The sequence below is a fragment of the Rhipicephalus sanguineus genome, chromosome 7 (assembly GCF_013339695.2).
Source record: "Rhipicephalus sanguineus isolate Rsan-2018 chromosome 7, BIME_Rsan_1.4, whole genome shotgun sequence".
Taxonomy (NCBI): domain Eukaryota; kingdom Metazoa; phylum Arthropoda; class Arachnida; order Ixodida; family Ixodidae; genus Rhipicephalus; species Rhipicephalus sanguineus.
The window spans coordinates 66,747,961-66,767,075 of record NC_051182.1 but is presented as its reverse complement, the minus strand read 5'-3'; the positions used below and the strand labels follow the sequence as shown (position 1 = coordinate 66,767,075).

At 46.8% G+C, this 19,115-nt stretch overlaps 1 protein-coding gene and 1 pseudogene across 1 annotated transcript; one reads left to right on the top strand and one right to left on the bottom strand.

The window, feature by feature from the left end:
• Positions 1–450, bottom strand: part of LOC119398737 (ubiquitin-conjugating enzyme E2 D2-like) — a 1,908-nt pseudogene extending 1,458 nt beyond the window's left edge.
• A 3,044-nt stretch (positions 451–3,494) lies between these two features.
• LOC119399480 (cytochrome P450 3A6) lies at positions 3,495–17,015 on the top strand. Its single transcript, XM_037666284.2, has 2 exons — positions 3,495–4,107; positions 15,327–17,015. Exons 1-2 carry the CDS (start codon positions 3,838–3,840, stop codon positions 16,290–16,292), a joined length of 1,236 nt encoding a protein of 411 aa, XP_037522212.1. The 5' UTR covers positions 3,495–3,837; the 3' UTR covers positions 16,293–17,015.
• The last annotated feature ends 2,100 nt before the right edge of the window (positions 17,016–19,115 follow it).

Sequence of the window (19,115 nt, the reverse complement as noted above, 5' to 3'; positions counted from 1 at the left end):
ATGAAAGTTACTTTCAGTGCAGCTCCAAGCAGAGGCGTGGCTGTGTGGTAGAACACTGCTTGCCACGCAGACGACCTGGGTTCGATTCTCACTCGGACCCAACATTTTTATTATTTATTTTATTTGCAGCTTTTTCGATTTTTCGGTCACGGACAAGATGATGATTTTTCGCTCACAACCAACGGCGCCGACGCCGACGGCGGAATTTCAGCGATACGAGCTCTTTAACGCTATCGCGTTAAAAGTAGAAGCAGGGCTTCTGTGTCCATAATTCGATATCAGAAAATCTGTGATAATATCTGCGTCTTTGGCAGAAAGTCACCAGGGAACCAGTTTTAAGCACTCGCTAACATTTTATTCACTGACGGATATTGCTTAACCAGTGCTTAAGGTTGTCTCCGTCTACTAAGTATAACTATCGTTTGGGTTGCCAACAGGAAGCTTCTGCATGATCGATCGCGATTGTAGTAGTTGATACATGACAATACGAAATGGCACATCAAAATAACAAAAACGTATGTCACAGCGCGCTGTTCGAGATCGAGCCACTACGATAAAGAACATTTCCATAGATTGTGCGTCCAAGTGCGCTGAATTATTCTTGCAATCGAGATTCGCTCTCTTTCGGCAACAGGTTTCCTATCCCAGAAAATTTCGGTCGGGGCAAAAAAAAAAAAGAGATAACAATTATTTTGCTTAGGAAAGCGCTACACATCGAAATATCTGGTCGTGAGGAAGTGAATATCATAAACCATTAGCACATATCGATCACCCGTAAAAGCTTTAGTGTGCACATGATTGTACAAAATTTGCATTTGGTTTGCTGACGTTGTAAGAACAAGGTGGTGTACTGATGCACTAGAAATGGAATACTATATTTCTTCGCAACTAAGTACAGTAAAATCTCGTTAATTTGGATCGCATGGGACCGGAAAAAATGTCCAAAATAACCGAAGGCTGCATTATTGAATGCATCAAGAAGACAACAAACAACTGTCTATTCCATCAATGCATTTTCATTTTATTTATGAATCCGTAAATCCAGTACTTAATTTGCGTAACAGCACTGTCAAAGCCGCGATTTTCGTCATTCGCGACTTCATTCACAATGCTACCACGGCTCAAGACCCCATGTCCTAAGCCGAAACGTGCTCTGAACCCCTCCTATATCACGCATTGCCAACGCCAACGGCACCCCGCGCGCTTCACAACAGTGTTTTTCATTTTTGCTGTTTTGCCGGAAAGGTCGCCGGGTTCGTCCCTCACATTGTATATCAAGCGAGTTTTGCGGCGTGCGAACCGCGGCTGAAGCCCTTTATCTTCAACAGCACGCACAATGCGCGAAGTCAAAACGAAGCTACTGAGTGCCGCATCCGCTGTGGATGATGCCGCGGTGGCTAAAGGCGCGTCCACGCAGTTCGGAAGGCATGCGTGCTGGCTACGTCCAAAGAACAAACGAAACTGCTGTGCACCGCATCTGCTGCTGAAAAAAACCTTGCTCGCTAATGCACAATCATGGATGGCGACTACGCAGTTCTGAAGACACGCGGCGAAAGCGATACCACTACTGGCCGCAGCTCTAGCCTCAGTCGCTATCGGCGCGATCATATCAGGGCTGGGCAGAGATACTCAGAAAAAGTATTCCGGAATACAGATATCGAAATACATGAACTGGAAGCCTAAAATACAGATACTGAGATAAATTTGCTTTTAACGCAACGGGATATTTCGGAGATACTTTTGCAATAAGACGAAAAAAGTATTCTGGAATACTTTTTTTTTGAAGGATGCTCATACTACGCAAAGACACTTATTAGTGTAGCATAATGTTGTAATTAAAGTTACAGTGCATCGAAACGTTCAGTTCATTTATTTATTTATTACAGTACCCTCAGCGCCATTAAGACATTGCAGGGGAGGGGTGGACAAAGTACATAATTAGCAATAATGACATAATTACTAGTATCAATTGCAATAAAAGTACACTATTTCACAGCAACAGTAACAAGGATTGGACACCGAAATCGACATACTTGGCGAACAAACTAAGCTATGCTAGAAATAGCAGACTTTAAGCAAATCACTCGAATCACTAATGAACATCAGTGAATTGAGAAAAAGTATGCATTTACTTTGCACATAACATCTGCTTTGCTGAGAAGGTTGCTGTGTGAGCATCTCAAATAGGCTGTCTTCTAACAGCGTCGGTTCAGCCTCAGCACAAGACTCACAAAAGAAAAAAAGTCTGTCTACCGCTGAAGGCGAGCACAAATTCGTGTTATAGTGAATAAATATCGCCTTCATAGCCGGATTGCCCTGCAGCATGTCGATATCTCTTCTCGGGTCATCTAGATACCGAAACGCTTCCGCCCTCACTTTCTGGGTTGTTCTGACTGTTCGGAATCCGAAGTCTGTCCCCATCTTCAGAATCCTCGGCCGTCAGACCCTGTCGGCTTCAATGAAGCTGTCACCACCACCGACGCTACCAGCACCCATTTCAGAAAGCCGCAACAGGCGAAGTCGGCTCCGGCGGTGGAGGAGCCTGCTACCACAAAAGACCGTTTCGCGCATGTGATCAATTAGGAACGCACCCTGACATTGGAGAGGTGGCTGAAAGCGCGTCAAAGATAGCCATCTTCTAGTCCCTTCCGCCGCGACTACGGGAACTGCTTTTGGAAGTGCCGCCGCTTTGAGAACTGAATGCACGCGAAGCATTGCAAAGCCTGTTCCAAGGCGGTATCCGCGTGGGGGGTCGCGAAGTAATAGCTTGCCACCTGAAAAAAATTAGGCGTGATGCACTGACCTTGAGAGACAGCGACTTTCGTCGGCAGAGGCCTACAACACTGCCCCCGCGATTCTACCGTCTGCGGCGTCGCCCATTCTGTGCTTGAGCGGAAACCATCGCCGCCCTATCTGTCGGCGACCGGCGGCGCACCTTTGCTTGTCTTGGCACAAAAAAGAAAAAAAAAACGCCATTCCGCCATTGGAAACACGCCTCAACTCATTTCCGACACAGAAAAAAAAAAAACAAAGTAACGAGATAGCCGTGTCCAGCATAGTATCGCGATACAGGCGATACATCGTAAATGTATTTCACTACTGAGATACATATACATTTTTCAATTGTACCTCGATACAGAAATACAGATACTCAAAAGTATCTCTGAAAGACTATCGCGATACTCTTGTATCGCGATACTGCCCAGCCTTGTATAGATAGAGCCCACGCAGTTCGCATGAGCCGAGTAAAATTGAAAATGGAACAAATTTGCGCAGCGTCTGAAGCCTTGCACACTAACAACGTGTCTGTGGTGAGATTGTGAATGGAGACCACGACTTTCTGAAGGCCCGTGACCGCTTCGGTTATCGCGAACGCTGTTTTCACTCGTTTGCGTCGCAGATTTGTGGCGCTTCGTAGAAAGCGCACTCCGAAAATCATCCGAATCACCCGAATTCTGTCCAAATATGGCCGAAATAACGAGAGTTTGATGCCATTAAACAGTACATCTTCTTGCCGGGACAGGAGAACACGTTCAAATCAATTGATTTTCCGAATTAACGGTGCTGAAATTAACACGCTTTCACTGTTCTGTTAAGTTGTTTACTGCTTGTGTTATGCATAACAATATAGAGTAGAAAACATGCACAAATGACTTGAAAGTACTGGGTATGGCGAATGTCTCGCCAGCCATCAAAAACCGTGAGGCGTAGTCTCTTTGTTTGTGCATGCGCCATTTTAAACAAATTGGATGCTAAGAGTACGACGACACAGTCAAAAGCTAAACAATATTCCGTCAAGCTTACATTGTTCTGTCAGCACCTTTGTGAACTCGACTAATGTCGTTTATCTTGATCCCTAACTTGCCATTTGATCCTCATTTCATATTCCTCTCAGGTAAAGAATGGAAGATGGTACGGAGTGTTTTGAACCCAACCTTCTCCCATGCGAAAATGCGGATGATATCACGTATCATCGATGACTGTACTAACACTACAGTAGAGATCCTGGACCAACGAATTGCCTCGAGCGCGGGGGATGTGGATATCTCCGCTATGGCTCAAGGGCTCACCATGGACACTATCACGAAATCAATTCTTGGTTGGAAGGTACGTGAAGATGTCTGGAAGCTTTTCTCCCTACGGTGTGCACGTGCTCAATGGTATGAAGGCCGAATAGGCTTGACATGGTCCATTTACAGCCCACAGTCATTGATTTATTATCCCACGGCAAACTTGACCAGCTAACTGTAAAATCATGAACTCAGCATTTTTATAGGTTGCTTCATTCAGGCCTGCGATCCTATTAAAGGCAATAGAAAAATTACCCATGATTACATTATTCCCTAATGCTAAATATGACGCAGCTCTGTGCTTTTATTCATTTCGCAATATTTTGAGGCAAATAATTTCAGAAAGACATCTATGTGCCAGCGGGAAAAAAAAAATTCCCACAAGTGACCGAGGACGAAAGCGGCAAAATTGTGATAAGCGGTCATTCTGTTAGCTAAAATGTCAATAACAAGCAACAGGCACCACTCATGTTTTAAAGCGAAGGAGGTCGGCAGAAAGCACGCCATCCTAAAGGCCAAAGTTTGAATGCTAAGCGCATTTTTGGTGCTCCAGTCGTCCATGACTTGTGCTAATCTTCTTACGGTAGGCCTATATGTATACAGCTGCGAAAAACTATTTTCTACACAAGCTTTTTCTCCAAGATCAACCCTCTACAAGTCCTTCATGATAATGAAATATATTAGCCTCATGGCCATGCAAATGATTGTAGTGTAACCGTTGAATGTTGTTTTATCCATTTTCAACACTATACAGTGACAGTACGAAGTGAAAGGTAGAGAGGATGCGTGAACGCACGTTATCTCAAGTAGCATGCCTTTTCGTCTAAACTTTTAATGCATGTCCTGGCTTCGCCGATGGATGGATGGATGCTATGAGCGTCCCCTTTATAACGGGGCGGTGACATGTCTGCCACCATGCTCGAAGAAAAAGGAAAAACTTCCTTGTTTCATGCTGGCCTAATACCTTGTCTACATTGATTAAATCTATCTTATTATACCAAAAATATTTATAAATTCACGGTCTATCTCTCTGCCTCTTAAGGCAGAATGACCTTATTCCCCCCCCCCCCCCCATTATTTATTTTTGTACTTTATCTCTACTCTTCTGCCACCAATACTCTAACCGTCTCTTACTTATTTCTATCGCGGACGTGTTCAGCTTTCCATTGTTGTCCCTAAAACCCAAGGCTTCCTGTAGACTCGTGCCCACACGTATACCTGGGTGAATATCGCCACATTCAATCAGTACATGTTCCATCGTTTCCCTAGTTCCCCCGCAGCATGTACAGTGTTCGTCTTCGTTACTGAATCTCGCTTTATAGCTTCGCGTTCTAAGGCAGCCCGACCTTGCTTCAAACAGTAAAGCGCTTCCCCTTGAATTATCATAAAACATTTCCCTCCTTATTTCGTTTTTTCCCTTTCGGTAGTTACTCAGAGCCGGCTTCTTTCCCATCGCTGTCATCCAATAAGTCCTCTCCGCCTCCCTGACCTTCCGCTTAATGCTCCCTGTTGCCATATCGCCCGCACTGCTAGCCGTATATTTACTGGTGAGCCTCCTAGTTCTCTTTCTCCACTGCGTGTCAACGCTTTTTCTATACAAATACCTGAAAACCTTGTCTGCCCATCTACTCTTCTTCATTTTCCTCAGCCTCTCTTCGAATCTCATTTTGCTCTGAGCTTCCCTCACTTCAAAGCCTGTCCATCCCATATCACCCTTTACAGCCTCAATTGTCGTCTTCCCGTGAGCGCCCAACGCGAGGCGGCCCACCGTCCTTTGATTTACATCCAATCCTGATTGTACCTCTGACTTCATGCAAACCACTGAGTTCCCAAATGTAAGCCCCGGGACCATCACACCCTTCCACAGCCCTCGAAGCACCTCGTACCTATTGTATCCCCATAAAGCTCTGTGCTTCATAATTGCAGCATTCCTCTTTCCCTTTGCTACCACTGCTTTCTCTTGTACCTCCATATATCTATCCCCCTCATTTACCCATACTCCGAGGTACTTGTACTCGCTTACCCTCGGTATTTTTTGGCCCTGTATGAAGACCGCATGGTCTTCGTGATCATTGAATACCATCAATCCACATTTGGTTGCACTAAATCCTAGTCCTAGAGCCTCACATTCCCTTCCGCATATATCTGCCAGTCGCTGTATATCATCTTGACTGTCCGCAAATAAGACAATATCATCAGCATAAAATAGACCTGGAAGCTTCTGCTCAACCATCGTGCCGACCTGTTTGTGTGACAAATTAAATCCAACGTTGCTACCTTCTAGCGCTTTTTCCATCCTCACCATGTACAGCATGAATAACAGCGGGGACAAAGGACATCCCTGTCTCAGCCCCTTGCTAATTTCAACGCTGTCCTTACTACTTATTCCTTCCCATTCTATACAAACTGTATTTTCTCGGTACATTTCCCTCAAAAGCTGTATACAGTCGTCCCCTATGCCCACTTCTTTCAATATATCCCACAAAATTTCCTGATTAACGTTGTCATACGCTCCGGTGATATCTAGATAAGCTATGTATAAGGGCCTCTTTCTATTTTCGATATTTCTATACACTGGGTAAGAACAAACAGATTATCGTCTAACCGCCTGTCGATTCGAAATCCATTCTGAAGTTCTCCCAAATATCATTTTGTTCTACCCACGCTTCTATTTTTAATTTTACTGCCTGCATCGCCAACCTGTATAGCACCGATGTAATGGTTAGCGGTCTATACGAGCGAATGTTATCCTTTTCTCCCCTGCCTTTATAGATTAAGTTCATTCTACTTTTTCGCCAACTGTCTGGTATTTCCCGCTCCTGTAAGCACTTTTCTACGGCTTTCAGCAGTGCTTCTTTAGTGTTATGTCCGAGTTCGTTAATGAGGCTGACGGGAACCCCATCTAAGCCCGGAGTAGTGCGCTTAGAAATTTTTCCTTCGGCCTTCTTCCAATTGAAATTCTCTAGTACTACACCTTCGTCAGTTGCACTCCTTTGCGTACTATTACCTACCGGGGGAATCCCCTGGGTGACCTTTTTAAACGAATCGGCTGTTATCTTTCGGATGTAACCTAGCGCTTTATGTCCTTCCAATTGATTTCCTCCTTCATCTACCAAACGTTGTTGCATTGTGACAGACTTCCTACCTAGCGCTTTTAGGTGGCTCCAAAATATCCTAGGCGCGGCCTTCTTCTTTTCGCGAATCTCTGTCATCCAGCGTTCACTTTCACCTTTAATTTTTGCCTCGACTAATTTCTGCACGATGGATTTTTGCTCTAAATATATTTCCCATATTTGGTTGACTTCGTCCTGTGGCCGCTTCTCTTTTTTTGCCTTTCTGTGCTCCCGCGATGCCTCACGTCGCTTCTCGATCGCCTCCCGGATTTCTTTGTTCCACCAACTTTTTGGCTTTCTCTTTCCTTTCCAACAAATAGTTTTCTTCTCTTTTTCCATTTCTTTTGTGATTATATGTAGCAGCTCACTATACTTCCAGTCTTTGCCTGGCAGTTCGTCTACTTTTTCTTCGACTCTTGCGGCTACATTCGTTATTTGTTTGTCATTTAGATACAAGCTGCCAAATTTTGATTCTATGTTCTTATTTCAGTTTTATATCCCATTTGTAATATTATGCGTTTATGATCACTACCCAAGCTGTTAATGCCTTCCTCGTCTATTCTCATCTCTCTAAGTTTGTCATATATTCCTTCTGTCATGAGACAATAATCAATGCTCGATTGCCTGTTTCCGACTTCCCACGTGATCTGCCCCTCACACTTCGGCCCCACGTTAACTATCTCAAGCCTATGTTGCTCGCAGAGATCTACCAATAACTTGCCATTGGTGTCTGAATATCCGTCAAGGTCACGAATGTGAGCGTTCATGTCCCCTAGAAGGATTATTTCGGCATCATGACCAAATTCTTTAATATCGGTGCTTATGCATTTCACTATCTCCAGATTCTTTTCTCTGCAGTTATTCCCCGTCCACAAGTATGCTACACCTAGCCACGTTTTCTTTCCACCTACTGTGCCCGAAACCCAAAGGTGCTCTGAACACGTCTGCTTCACTCTATCCCATTTTGTTCTGCTATGAATTAGCATTCCAACACCCCCACCTCTCCTTTCTGATGTGATCCTGTACATCCTTCCCAAATATAATTGTCAATATGTGGTGGCTCTTCCAAGTCTCTAAGGTGTGTTTCTGTAACCGCATAAACACCTATCTGTTCCTTGTTTAACTGTCCCTCAATCTCTAACCATTTTTCCTTTTTTCTGCCACCCTGCATGTTAATGTAACTAATTGCAACACGCGCCTTCTCCCTTCTTTTAACTTTTCTCTGGTTTTTCGCTATACTGCCTGTCAAAGAGTCCCCCTGGTTGTTTTCCTCATTACAAGCTACCCTGGGCACCGAAGGGACCGCGTGCCCCCCAAAAAAAGCTACTGCGCGTCCCGCAAGTCGCCAACCCACCTCATGACCAAGCCTCCTATCGAAGTGTATTCCGTCTCTTTGAAAACCACCCCACCTGTGCACCTGTCTGTTTATTTCCACTACCTCGATGCCTTTCTTTCGACTCATATGCCATATCTCTTTGTTTGCGTCGACAACCGCTCTTTGCAGGTTGACGTCACTCACCGGTACCTCCGGTATTGTGCATACCACTATCTGCACCTGAGGGGAAATGGCGCGCATGTCATCTACCCCTTTCGCTAATGTGGTCGCTAGTTCGGCTGATTCTTCATTCAAGACGTCGTTTAGACCTCCCGCGATTATCACGAGGTTACGTCCATTAGCCTTAGTTGCGAGTTTTGCGCTAGCTTGTCTCATCACTGATCCCATCCCATGTCCCGGGAACTTCCCTATTAAAACTCGTTTGTCGCCTCTCACCCTTTCTTTGACTGCTTCTGCGCATCTAACTAAATTCGAGTCCCCGGCGATTATCACGTGTTCCGACTTTTCTGCTGGACTCTCCCGCACCTGGCCACTGCCTCGGTTATTAGCGCGTGCCACTGCTGCTGTATTGTCCCTCCCCTTCCCAAAACTACTTCGCGGAAGCTAGGTCCTGTGACCCTTGCACCTGTCTTTTCCAAACCTGTTTCCCCCTTCGCGTCTACCAGTGTAGGGGTCGGTGCCCCTCTGTTCCCTCTGTCGCTTGCTACCTTTGCTAACCCCTCCTCGGCTGACTTAAGCCTTTCCCCCATAGCCATCGTTTTTTCCCGCTCTGTCGCCAACGCATTTTCCAGCTCGGCGATTCTTACCATGAGCTCATTCTGGGCAGCCATCATTATTTCCATTTTCGCCTCTAACTCGCATTGCTTACACTTGGCGTCAGCTCCCTCTGTCTTCTCATCCGTACCAACCTCCATTTTCCATCCCATTCCGCGCCCTGAACACTTTACGGTCTTTTTGACCATGGCTAGATCGTTCACACGGCGGATTAAATACACTTAAATCCAAATGATATCACTAAACTCCGCGAGTATGCTACACTGCAAATCACATGTGTACCTTTCAGCCACGTGGTGTCCGAACAAACAAATAATAATAAAAAAAAACCCAGGCAACTGTCACACAGAAAACAGTACAAAGTTGTAAGCCCTATTAACCTTCAATCTAGTGGCTTATGTACTCATATAACTAAAAAAAAACAAGCTGGAATCATGCAAAAAAAAAAAAGAAACTTATCTGACGCTGTCATTCCGGAACCCACGAAAAACACGTCCGTTCTCTAGCAGTCCGCGGAGCGCAGAGCCATCTGGTGGCATCGGAAGCAACCGCAAATGCATGCCAATTGACTGCGCTCTGGTTGGCGGACGCGCAAGCGGGGGGTACGCAAGACGTCTTTCGCTGTGCTCCTCGGCTCGGTTACGGCGAGGGAAGGGGAGAGGCGAGGTACGCGGCAACGCAGGAACTGGCACCCGAGAGCTTCGCTCTAAAAAGTGCTGTAATGTAACCGGTAGTGCTCTCTGCCTTGGCATTATGTTAATCAAGCAAACTTTGCAACGAGCCACATCTCGAAGCTGTAGGGCATGAATGAAATAATATAATTCAATTGTTCACGATTAGGTGCGAAACATTTCGCTAAAGTTATTTTGTTACCCACATTGCCACAAGTAAACTTGAAGGGCCCCTGCAATGCTTTTCTGAGTAATTGAATAGCCTCACTATTACTGCATGACGTTTCACGAATTCCATGCAGCAAAATTTTTTAGAGTCCGTCAAGCAAAAGCGGAGATAGAGGGATTTTTCGCACGCTTCAAGAGCTTTCTCTCTCCTTTCGTACCAGTGAGCGCGCTGAAAGCTACGCAGGGATGGGGATGACAAGGGGGCAAGAAGATGCGTCCTTTCGTCAGCAGGCGTCTTGACCTTCAGCCCTTTCTTTATTTTCTTCGAACGCACGGATTACTTTCAGTTTGATCGCGAGCGTGCGCGGGGGTTACGTAACGGCTTCCAGCGGCGGCCAAGGTAACTATGCAGGTCATGATGCTCAAACCATCCAATGGCTGTGGACTTTGGGTATATGACGCAGTAATTTGCATATATGGCATCACTTGTAGCGAAAAGAGGGATAGATTTCTAGCTGACTTTGAGAATTATTTGTGAATTCGAGACCACGTGCTACGCTAGAATAATAGGCTGGCGTGTTCTCGGAAGCCTCCACAACCGATCAGCAGCGTTTTGTGATCATGCTCAAAAAGTGTTGCAGGGCCCCTTTAATGCAAAGCGTTGATAAAGGAATGCCACACGTATAACTGTAATTCTCGACTTTTAAGACCAGCAAATTGAAGGTTTATACTTTTAATTAAAATTATCACCTAGCGCAATTCTTCCACGTTGAGCGCAACGCATATTATTGCGAGAGCCATTACATGGACACTCTCAGTGGGCTTTTGCCGTCGTCATCACCGTCATGTTCCGTATGTATTTATGTATGTATATATAAATAATAGCCACAAAGAAAATAATCTAGAAATAAATTATTCTTATGAGCGCTACCGTGATTCGAACCTGTGGCCCTTCGTTCAGGAGCGCGCCGCGTTAGACAATTTTGCCACGCGCATTTTGCTCTCTAGAACACTAACGGCGATCTATTTATATACACCATTTGCCGCTGGCGGTACGCAGACCTCGGAGGCGTTTCAGCGTGCTCACTATGACCCGCGAAATGAAGCAAAGGGCGCGCTTTTTTTTAAAGCAACGCTTATAGATCTTGTTTCAACTGCGCTTGTGACGCGCACTGCAAAGTGGCCAATTCCTGTACCCACTCGCGATCTGGATGACCGAGTAAGCAATGCTTAAAACGCCACCACGCGGCAAGAGGCGCAGAAGGGTCACTGCACGCGCCACATTTTTCAAGAAAAAAAAATATGTAAGAGTGTGGGGTTGTGCAAAGAAGGTTGGGTTGGGCCAATGCCACCTAGAAAAAAATTTCAGGCCTGCTCACTGCCGCCGTGACGTCACACGTCTTGACCGAGCGAGCGAACGCGCGGGAGACCATTGCCACTATCGTCTCCTATGAAATGATAAAGCGTTCGCGGCTAGTTTTACATGCGTAACAGCTTTATTTTGCCTTTTGCGTCGGGATTGGCGCTGGCTTAAGGAATGTGTTACGCTTTAGAGTCTTTGGTTATTGGTCTGTAAGCGACTTATTATTCCACTTAAAAATAAGAAAAGATTGTGCGCTATCGAAAATGTGACCGATTTATAAATGCGAAGGTTGATGGCCCCGAAAAGTGACGAAATAAATAAGGCAAGTTTGATTCATACTTCATTCTTTATTTACACACACACACACGCACACACGTCACACTGTCCATAAGATGTGCAGAAACTGTTTCTATTTATTTGGTAAACGAGAAAAATTGTCGGCACTGCGTCCAGAGGTCCAGAGTCAGCTGAGTAGCCCCCATAGAAGCTACTACTGTCCTGCCGGTTCTTGGATCGGTGTACTTGGTAGTCGTCCTTAAGTGTTCTGGCTTGAAATGGAGCTCACACACCTGAAAACCATTTAAGAAAGCGGTTTATCACAGGCTTTCCGCTCTGATACTTATTTGCCCAGTTACAAAGCAACAAAATCTATGAGGTGTCTACAGGCATCCCAATTCAGCTGACTTGCAGCCGTACACATTTCAAGGAAACAAATTAGGCGAAGGTGCTTGCGAGACTGATGGCGCATAATTCTAATACCGCAAAAAGTGGTCGGAGCACCGGTCAGAAATACTATGTATACAAAACAGATGCACGACGCCACGCATCGCCATTGCTTAGCGTTTCTCAGTCAAAAGAAGCCCGCGGTGCTACGCGAAAATAGCGAAATGTTTCCGACCCTGAAGGAAAAAAACGGCTGTTCTCAGAATATACTGCCACGCTCGTTTATTGCTGCATTTTTATGAGTTCGGGGTGCGAGCAGCGGAACGTAAAACGCATCTCTCGCAGCGCTTGTGAAGTCGCTTGATTGGAGCATGAAAGTGCGTCTAATTCGTTTCGCCGTCGTTTTGCAGACAAGCTCACCGCGTCTCGCCAAGACGCGCTCGTCAAAACGGGAAATCTATGCACTCTCTAGAGACGCTACATCATCGCGGGGGTGAGCGTCTGCCACGCTCAGCTAAATGTGCCTTATGTCAAGGCTTACGCTAACAAGTCAGAAGTGCACACGACATTATTTTATCGAAATAACTGAACGTGTTAGAGGTGGTGCCTTTAAAACATCTGAAAAGCAAGTAGCATAGACTACACATACCTTTGAATCACGGAGAGAATGCATATCGGTGTCATCCCGATGAACGGCACGCTCTCATTTCTCTTTTTGGTCGCCTTGGGAGAATGAAACCACTGGAACCTTCGATACATCGCCAATATCGGCGACACTTGGGCCCACAGCACTGCTCCATTGGGAGAGCTTGCAGGTGTACAACATTCCGTGAACGAAGCACATCACATCACCACGCAGCACTACACAAACGCAGACCACGGTCTTCAAGCAGACGCCAAAAGAAACACCAGTATACCACGGCAGGCTTCGTCAGGCTTAGCAATCCTGCTCTCTCAAACGGCGTGAGCATGCATGCGCACGTCTACTCAGCAGGAGACGAGGGTCAAAAATGACTGACGTCAGAGGCCATGGCCGGAGTAGTGAGCAGGCCTGAAAATATTCTAGAGGGCGCTGGTTGGGCACAGTCGACACTTGCAGCGCGCTACTTAAATATAACGAACTGACAACTTTGTCTGTTGTTAGTTCGCGCTCATCCTGCGTATACCTCTGCGTTATTTTCGAGCGTCTGTCTTTGTGTTTCAGCAGCGTGCTGCAAACGTCGAGCTGTGACATTTGTTAGTTCGCGCTCGTCCAGTTTGTGTTCTTTTCGTGCGTCCTTTGCACTTGAGCGGGGCCCTGCAAGAATTGAGTTGCTTGCCGTTCTTCGTGTGACATTCTAACTTGTTGCTATCGCATTCATTGCTTCGTCCTTGCGGTGAAACTGTGACTTTTTTTGTTTTTGTCCCGACCACTGCGCTTATTAGGTGTCAACAAAACTGCAAAAGCGCGCACAAAATGTGCCGCTGTTGCTCTTGTAGTTGTATGATTTAATTCGTCACGTGCGCTGCAGGCATATTATTTTTCTCTGGCAGTACTTAGTTGTCACTTTTAGCGAAAACAAATCCTAAGGGCTTTTATTAAAGGGACCCTGAAACGATTTTGACGATTTTGTATAAACGCGTTGAGCCGATCTTCATCCAGTTCAGCGCGCTAGTCGATTCGTTGATTCTCGGCAGCCGGGGAGGCATTGAAAACGTTTTACAGCAGGTAGTGCTCTTCGTTTTCAAAACAAGTAAACACTAGAGACCGCCGTAATCAGGCATCGTGTCTGATTGGGGTGCACTGTGAAAAAAAAAAGGAACAGGAGAGAGAGAGGGGGGTGACCCTCGTTCCTTTCAGGAAGAAATGAAGATGTTTGGCTTTCAATGCAATGCGCTAAAGTTTCTTCGTTCTACCATAGGGGAATGTTACTGTGCAGTCGAAAACAAGACAGCTGACGCCGGCCTAGCGCAGCGAGCGACGCAATTAAACCTACAGACTGCATCGTTTCTCAATTGATTAAAAGTATGCGTCTCTGGTAATCAACGGAAACGGCCCCGCTCAGCTGAATATGAATCGACGTGTCAATAAAATGATGCAGACAAACCTGTGGTGAAGAAAACCTTGCGAAACGGAACCCCAACTTGCACGTTTCGCTTGGCCAGCGACACGGCGTTTACTTTGGACGAGCCGGAGCACTGCAACAGAATTCTTACCACATGACTGCATCTAAGGATCGCTGTCTTTATTTCAGGAAGGATCACAGGGTACAGCGGCGTTATCCGGGAGCTTACGGGCCGTCGGCATTTGCAACACATCTTTTCCTCTAAATCTGTTATAATAGCTTTATGTCGTGCAGAATCGTTCCCCTATTTGCGAATGCCGCAAGAGGGCGCGACGGGTAAAGCTTGTGGGAAGGAGGAAGTCGCTGCTTTGAAGAAACAACGGTCCGCGTTGCTCTGTTCTCGCTCCGTTTTCTTTCGTATTTCTATAGAGTGCGTTTAAAAAAAGCTTCCCATCCTGCTCCGCGCTTACATCAGCGATCACAAAAATTTTACGTCAGGTAATTACAATGACGTCACAATGGATTAGTTTTTCATATTAGTGCCGCTAATAGTAACTTTATCAGCGTTTCACCCTGCTGCTGGTTCGACACGATACATTTTTTTATAGAAGTTCTTAGGTCTGGGCAAGTTGGTGCGACATCTCGGTGCGAGTGAAGTAAATACGAAGACACGAGAACGAAGTCCCGTGTGTGTGTGCTCCTTGTGTCATGTTATTTTGTGCCGTACAACTTGCAAATTTGTTGGTAGTGAGAAGGTTTTAAGGTTAGAGTTAACTATATCCCACTAATGTGCGAACACTTGATACAAGGTTCCTACGTTAGTGATAAGGGAGTAGCATGTCTCACAGCACGCTCCAAAGCGGCGTACTTGCTTTGACATCCCTGTAGTTAAAGAGGTCCTTGGCTATATTTTGACGCGGCAATTGCAATAGCGAAGACGAACAGGTGGGAAAGTGGGCGTACTCTGACTATCTACTTTTGTTCAAGTGGTGCCGCCTTTCCGACCTTCCAACTATACGCAAAACTATTGTACATACCTTCGCTGGGCAAGGCTTGAAAGCTTGTACGGCTAACATTGAACACAATTTGCGGCTGATCCTCAACCCACTTCTTTTCTATGCAGTGCGAGTATCAGCGAAATCCAGAGGACCCCTTCCTCACGAGTTTAAGGGAGACTATGATAGGCGCAGACAATCCCATCATGGACGTCACCGTGGCTCTTCCTGCCATACGGTGGTTCCTCGCGCCGATCCTTCCACACACGCACTACGGAAAGATGTTCATCTGCGTTACCGAGAGCGTGCGTGAAGTGATCAAAGCGCGACGGCTTCTGGAGGACGAAAATCGGGAAAAGGAATCTCGCGCAGTGGATATGCTTCAGCTCATGCTGGACGCGCGGCACAAAAGCAACGCTAAGAACGACAACAGCTGCAGCGACCGCCTGTCCATGACGGACCAGCACGTGGTGTCCAACTGTTTTATCGCTTTGGGTGGTGGCTTTGAGACGACGTCGCTTACACTGGCGTTGCTCCTGGACGAGCTGGCTAGAAACCCGGAAGAGCAGCAGAAACTGTACGCAGAGCTTTCGTCTGCGTTACCGGGTGACGTAACCCCGGAGGTCCTGTTCGACAAGTTGCAGAATCTCAAAAGGCTCGAGATGGTAATCAATGAAGGTTTGCGCAAGTACCCGCCGCTGGTGTTCTTCACCGCAAGAATGTGTTACCGGGACACCGAGCTCGCTGGAAAGATCATACCGGGAGGGACGCGCCTGATAGTGCCAACGTGGAATATTCACCGGAATCCAGATCTTTGGCCGAACCCGGATAGGTTCATCCCGGATCGGTTCTCAGAAGGCTGGGAGAAAGAGAAGCATCCCGCCTCCTACGTACCATTTGGAATGGGACCACGCGAGTGCATTGGAAAGAAGTTCGCGCTGTTGGAACTTAAGATGGCAATTTTTAAACTGGTGCGACGATATGAGTTTAGCCTCAGCCCTCAGAGTGCAAGCGCTCTCAAATTTGAAGTTCCCTTGATATCTATCAACCCCGTTAACAATATTGTGCTTCACGTTAAACGTAGGTGCACTTAGCGCCTCACAGGTGCCTCCCATCTTCTATTATGCCGCGTGATCCTGGAAAAAGCCGCGTCAAATAAATTTTTCGGGTTTGCAATCGCGCAGGCGCCGGCATTTGTAAACCCAACGCGCCTGGCAATAATCAAATATTTTATTTAAATGCCGGCGCAGTTATCAACTAGAAAGTGTCACAATGCTAAAAAGCAACTCCTGGACCTTTTACTCTGTAGACTCCACTTACCTGCAGTTTTTTCTTTGTTTCCACTTTTATGTAAAAAAAACTCCACAATCAGTGGAATGTATCTAAAAAAACTGCAATGGGCACAGAGATGGGGATTGGCACACACAACGACGTAGCGGCATTCAGCTTATAATTCTCGCAGTTTATCTTGCAAGCCCGCCCACTGACGGGAGCCTATTAGCACTATAAGTGTCTCCAATACCCACGTCAACACCGGCAACTCGATCTTGTCTGTTCTGAGAGTGATCAATTATGTCTATAACGTGGCACATTCACTGCAGGCTCTATGTAGAACTGCCGTGAGAAAAGGTGCAATACGGGTGAACTATTGTTTTACGGCCGCCGTAATATACGGGTATACAATGCCACGCAAGAGAGGGCAGATCACGACGATTCTGCTTGTGGCCACTACACTGCTGTGAGGCTTGTTTGCTTGGTCGTCCGTGTTGTCTGTGCGTATATTGTAAGTGAACTGTAAATAAAGTACCTTGCTTCCCCCTGCTTGCAATTATTTTACGGCAGCTTTCCTGTTAAATAAAATACACCAGTTTTCATGTCTTGACGTGCACCTCAAAGCAACGTTTATAGAACCAGGTCAGTTGCAAAACTAAGCGATGTTGCGCGGCGCCGCCGCCATCAGCGACAGATTTGGCGCTGCTGTCGCATCAGGATTCACTGGGAGAGTATTTCGGCCGCGCGTTAAAAAAGTCACGTGGTACACAGAGATGCTCCGCGCGCGCGGCGGTCGCGGTTGCCTAGGCGACGAAGACGCGGCCGCGGCGGCACTCCGACCGTCGTTGGGTTCTGCGGCAGTGCCATGTTTCCTTTGGTATTACAACGTATTCAGCGGGCATTGCGATGAAGCAGTAACTGCATGAGCTGCACGTCACAGCGCACAAATGCAACATTCAAGGGTAAAATTTAGCACAGCTTCACTGACTTGGCGTCGCGAAGACTGATGAAACTGCGGAGCTGGTGCCTTTCCTTGGCTTTGGGGTGCGTTTTTTACTAAGTACTATTTTAGCTGTCGATACAGCGATGATAATATGACGCCGCTAAACGGTCCGTGAGCTCCTGCTTGGCCACTCGCAAGCCAGGATCGGATTCCCTTCGTTGCTGGGCGGCCGACGTCTCTCTTCCCGACGAGCTCTGTCGTGCAGTTGCGGCGACACGCCTCTCTCACTCGAAACTTGGGGTCGGCCCGTCATCGTTGGGCCCATATGCTCTATAGCGAATTCCCATCATATTTCCCGCCGCGCCGCTTAATTCTTCTCCCGAAGACAGAACCTTGTTCGTACTCGCCATACTCGTCGCCGAACGTCGTAATGCTCTGCGCCGACAGTGCACGCTTTTGTACTGCTTTGTTCACTCAGAATTTATACTTGCAGCAACAACGAAATGAAACAATGTTAGTGCTTTTAAATCAAGGTGTGCGGCCTAGAGGTAGGGGGCACTCTTGTAAGCTCAGTGCGAGCAGTCCGGCCGCATTAGAATTAACACCACAATTAAAGCACAATATGCAACACGTACGAACTGACGGTCGGATGTCAACAACAAGCATGCACGCTAGCAATAAACAAAGATAATGAAGATGTGCGTCTATCCTAGCCTCTCCTAATTCCATCGCACAGTAGTCAGGGAACACCAAGCCCAGCTTTTTACTCTGCCGAAATAACATAACACTACCGCAGAAGGGGAGCGCATACTATCGATATGATGGCCGGAGCCACCGCGTCTACGCGTCTCCGTCTCGCCGGTCTCGCTCGCCTGGCAACGGCCAGACCCCCGCCAGAAGGCCGCACCGGCCGCACTTTTTTAACGCGCTGCGGAAATACGCCGACATGTGTTCCCGGCTGTACGAGCGGTTACAGGAATTCTGTGGGAAAATTGTAGCGCAAAACAACACAAGGACCGACAAAAACGGGACGTATTCTTTGTCGGTCCTTGTGTTGTACTGCGCTACAATTTTCCCACAGAAGTCATGAACCAACTAGCCCAAGAAAACGTTTTGCTAGGTTACAGGAAATCCGAGACACCACGACATTCGTTTTGGGCGTAGGGTTCGTCAATGAAGGGAGTCGGGAAGGGAGTGGGCGGGGGGGGATTGTTTCTTCATTGTTTCGGCCTCTTCAGCTGGCTACGTGCTGCTCGCAACACTTCCTCCTGCTGGAGAATGTACCCGTAAAAGTTGTCGCGCTGCGCACAGAAGTATAGTCAAAGTAACCAAAGCCCTTCGCAGCCACCGCTGTACCACCGCAACATATACTTCGTGCGTGGTATTCGTGAGATCTTCGTGTTCTGGAGCGTGACGCGCGGTGTCGGGTGTACGTTGGATCACAAAAATCTCTAACTGGACGGTCCGGAATAAATCCTGGACATATAGCTGTCCCCACAGGGACGGCTCGGGACGCTGTATGAAAAGTCGCGACAGTCCCACGAAATTCGAGAAAGTTCGTAACCTGTTTGTGCCCCGCGTGACCCTGACCAGCGAGCGGCGTGGAATCGCGCCATTTCTCGATCGTGAGGACAAGAAAGTCTCCGACATATCACGTGTATGTGATATGCACTTTCGTGAGGAAGATATCCTGAAGACTTTC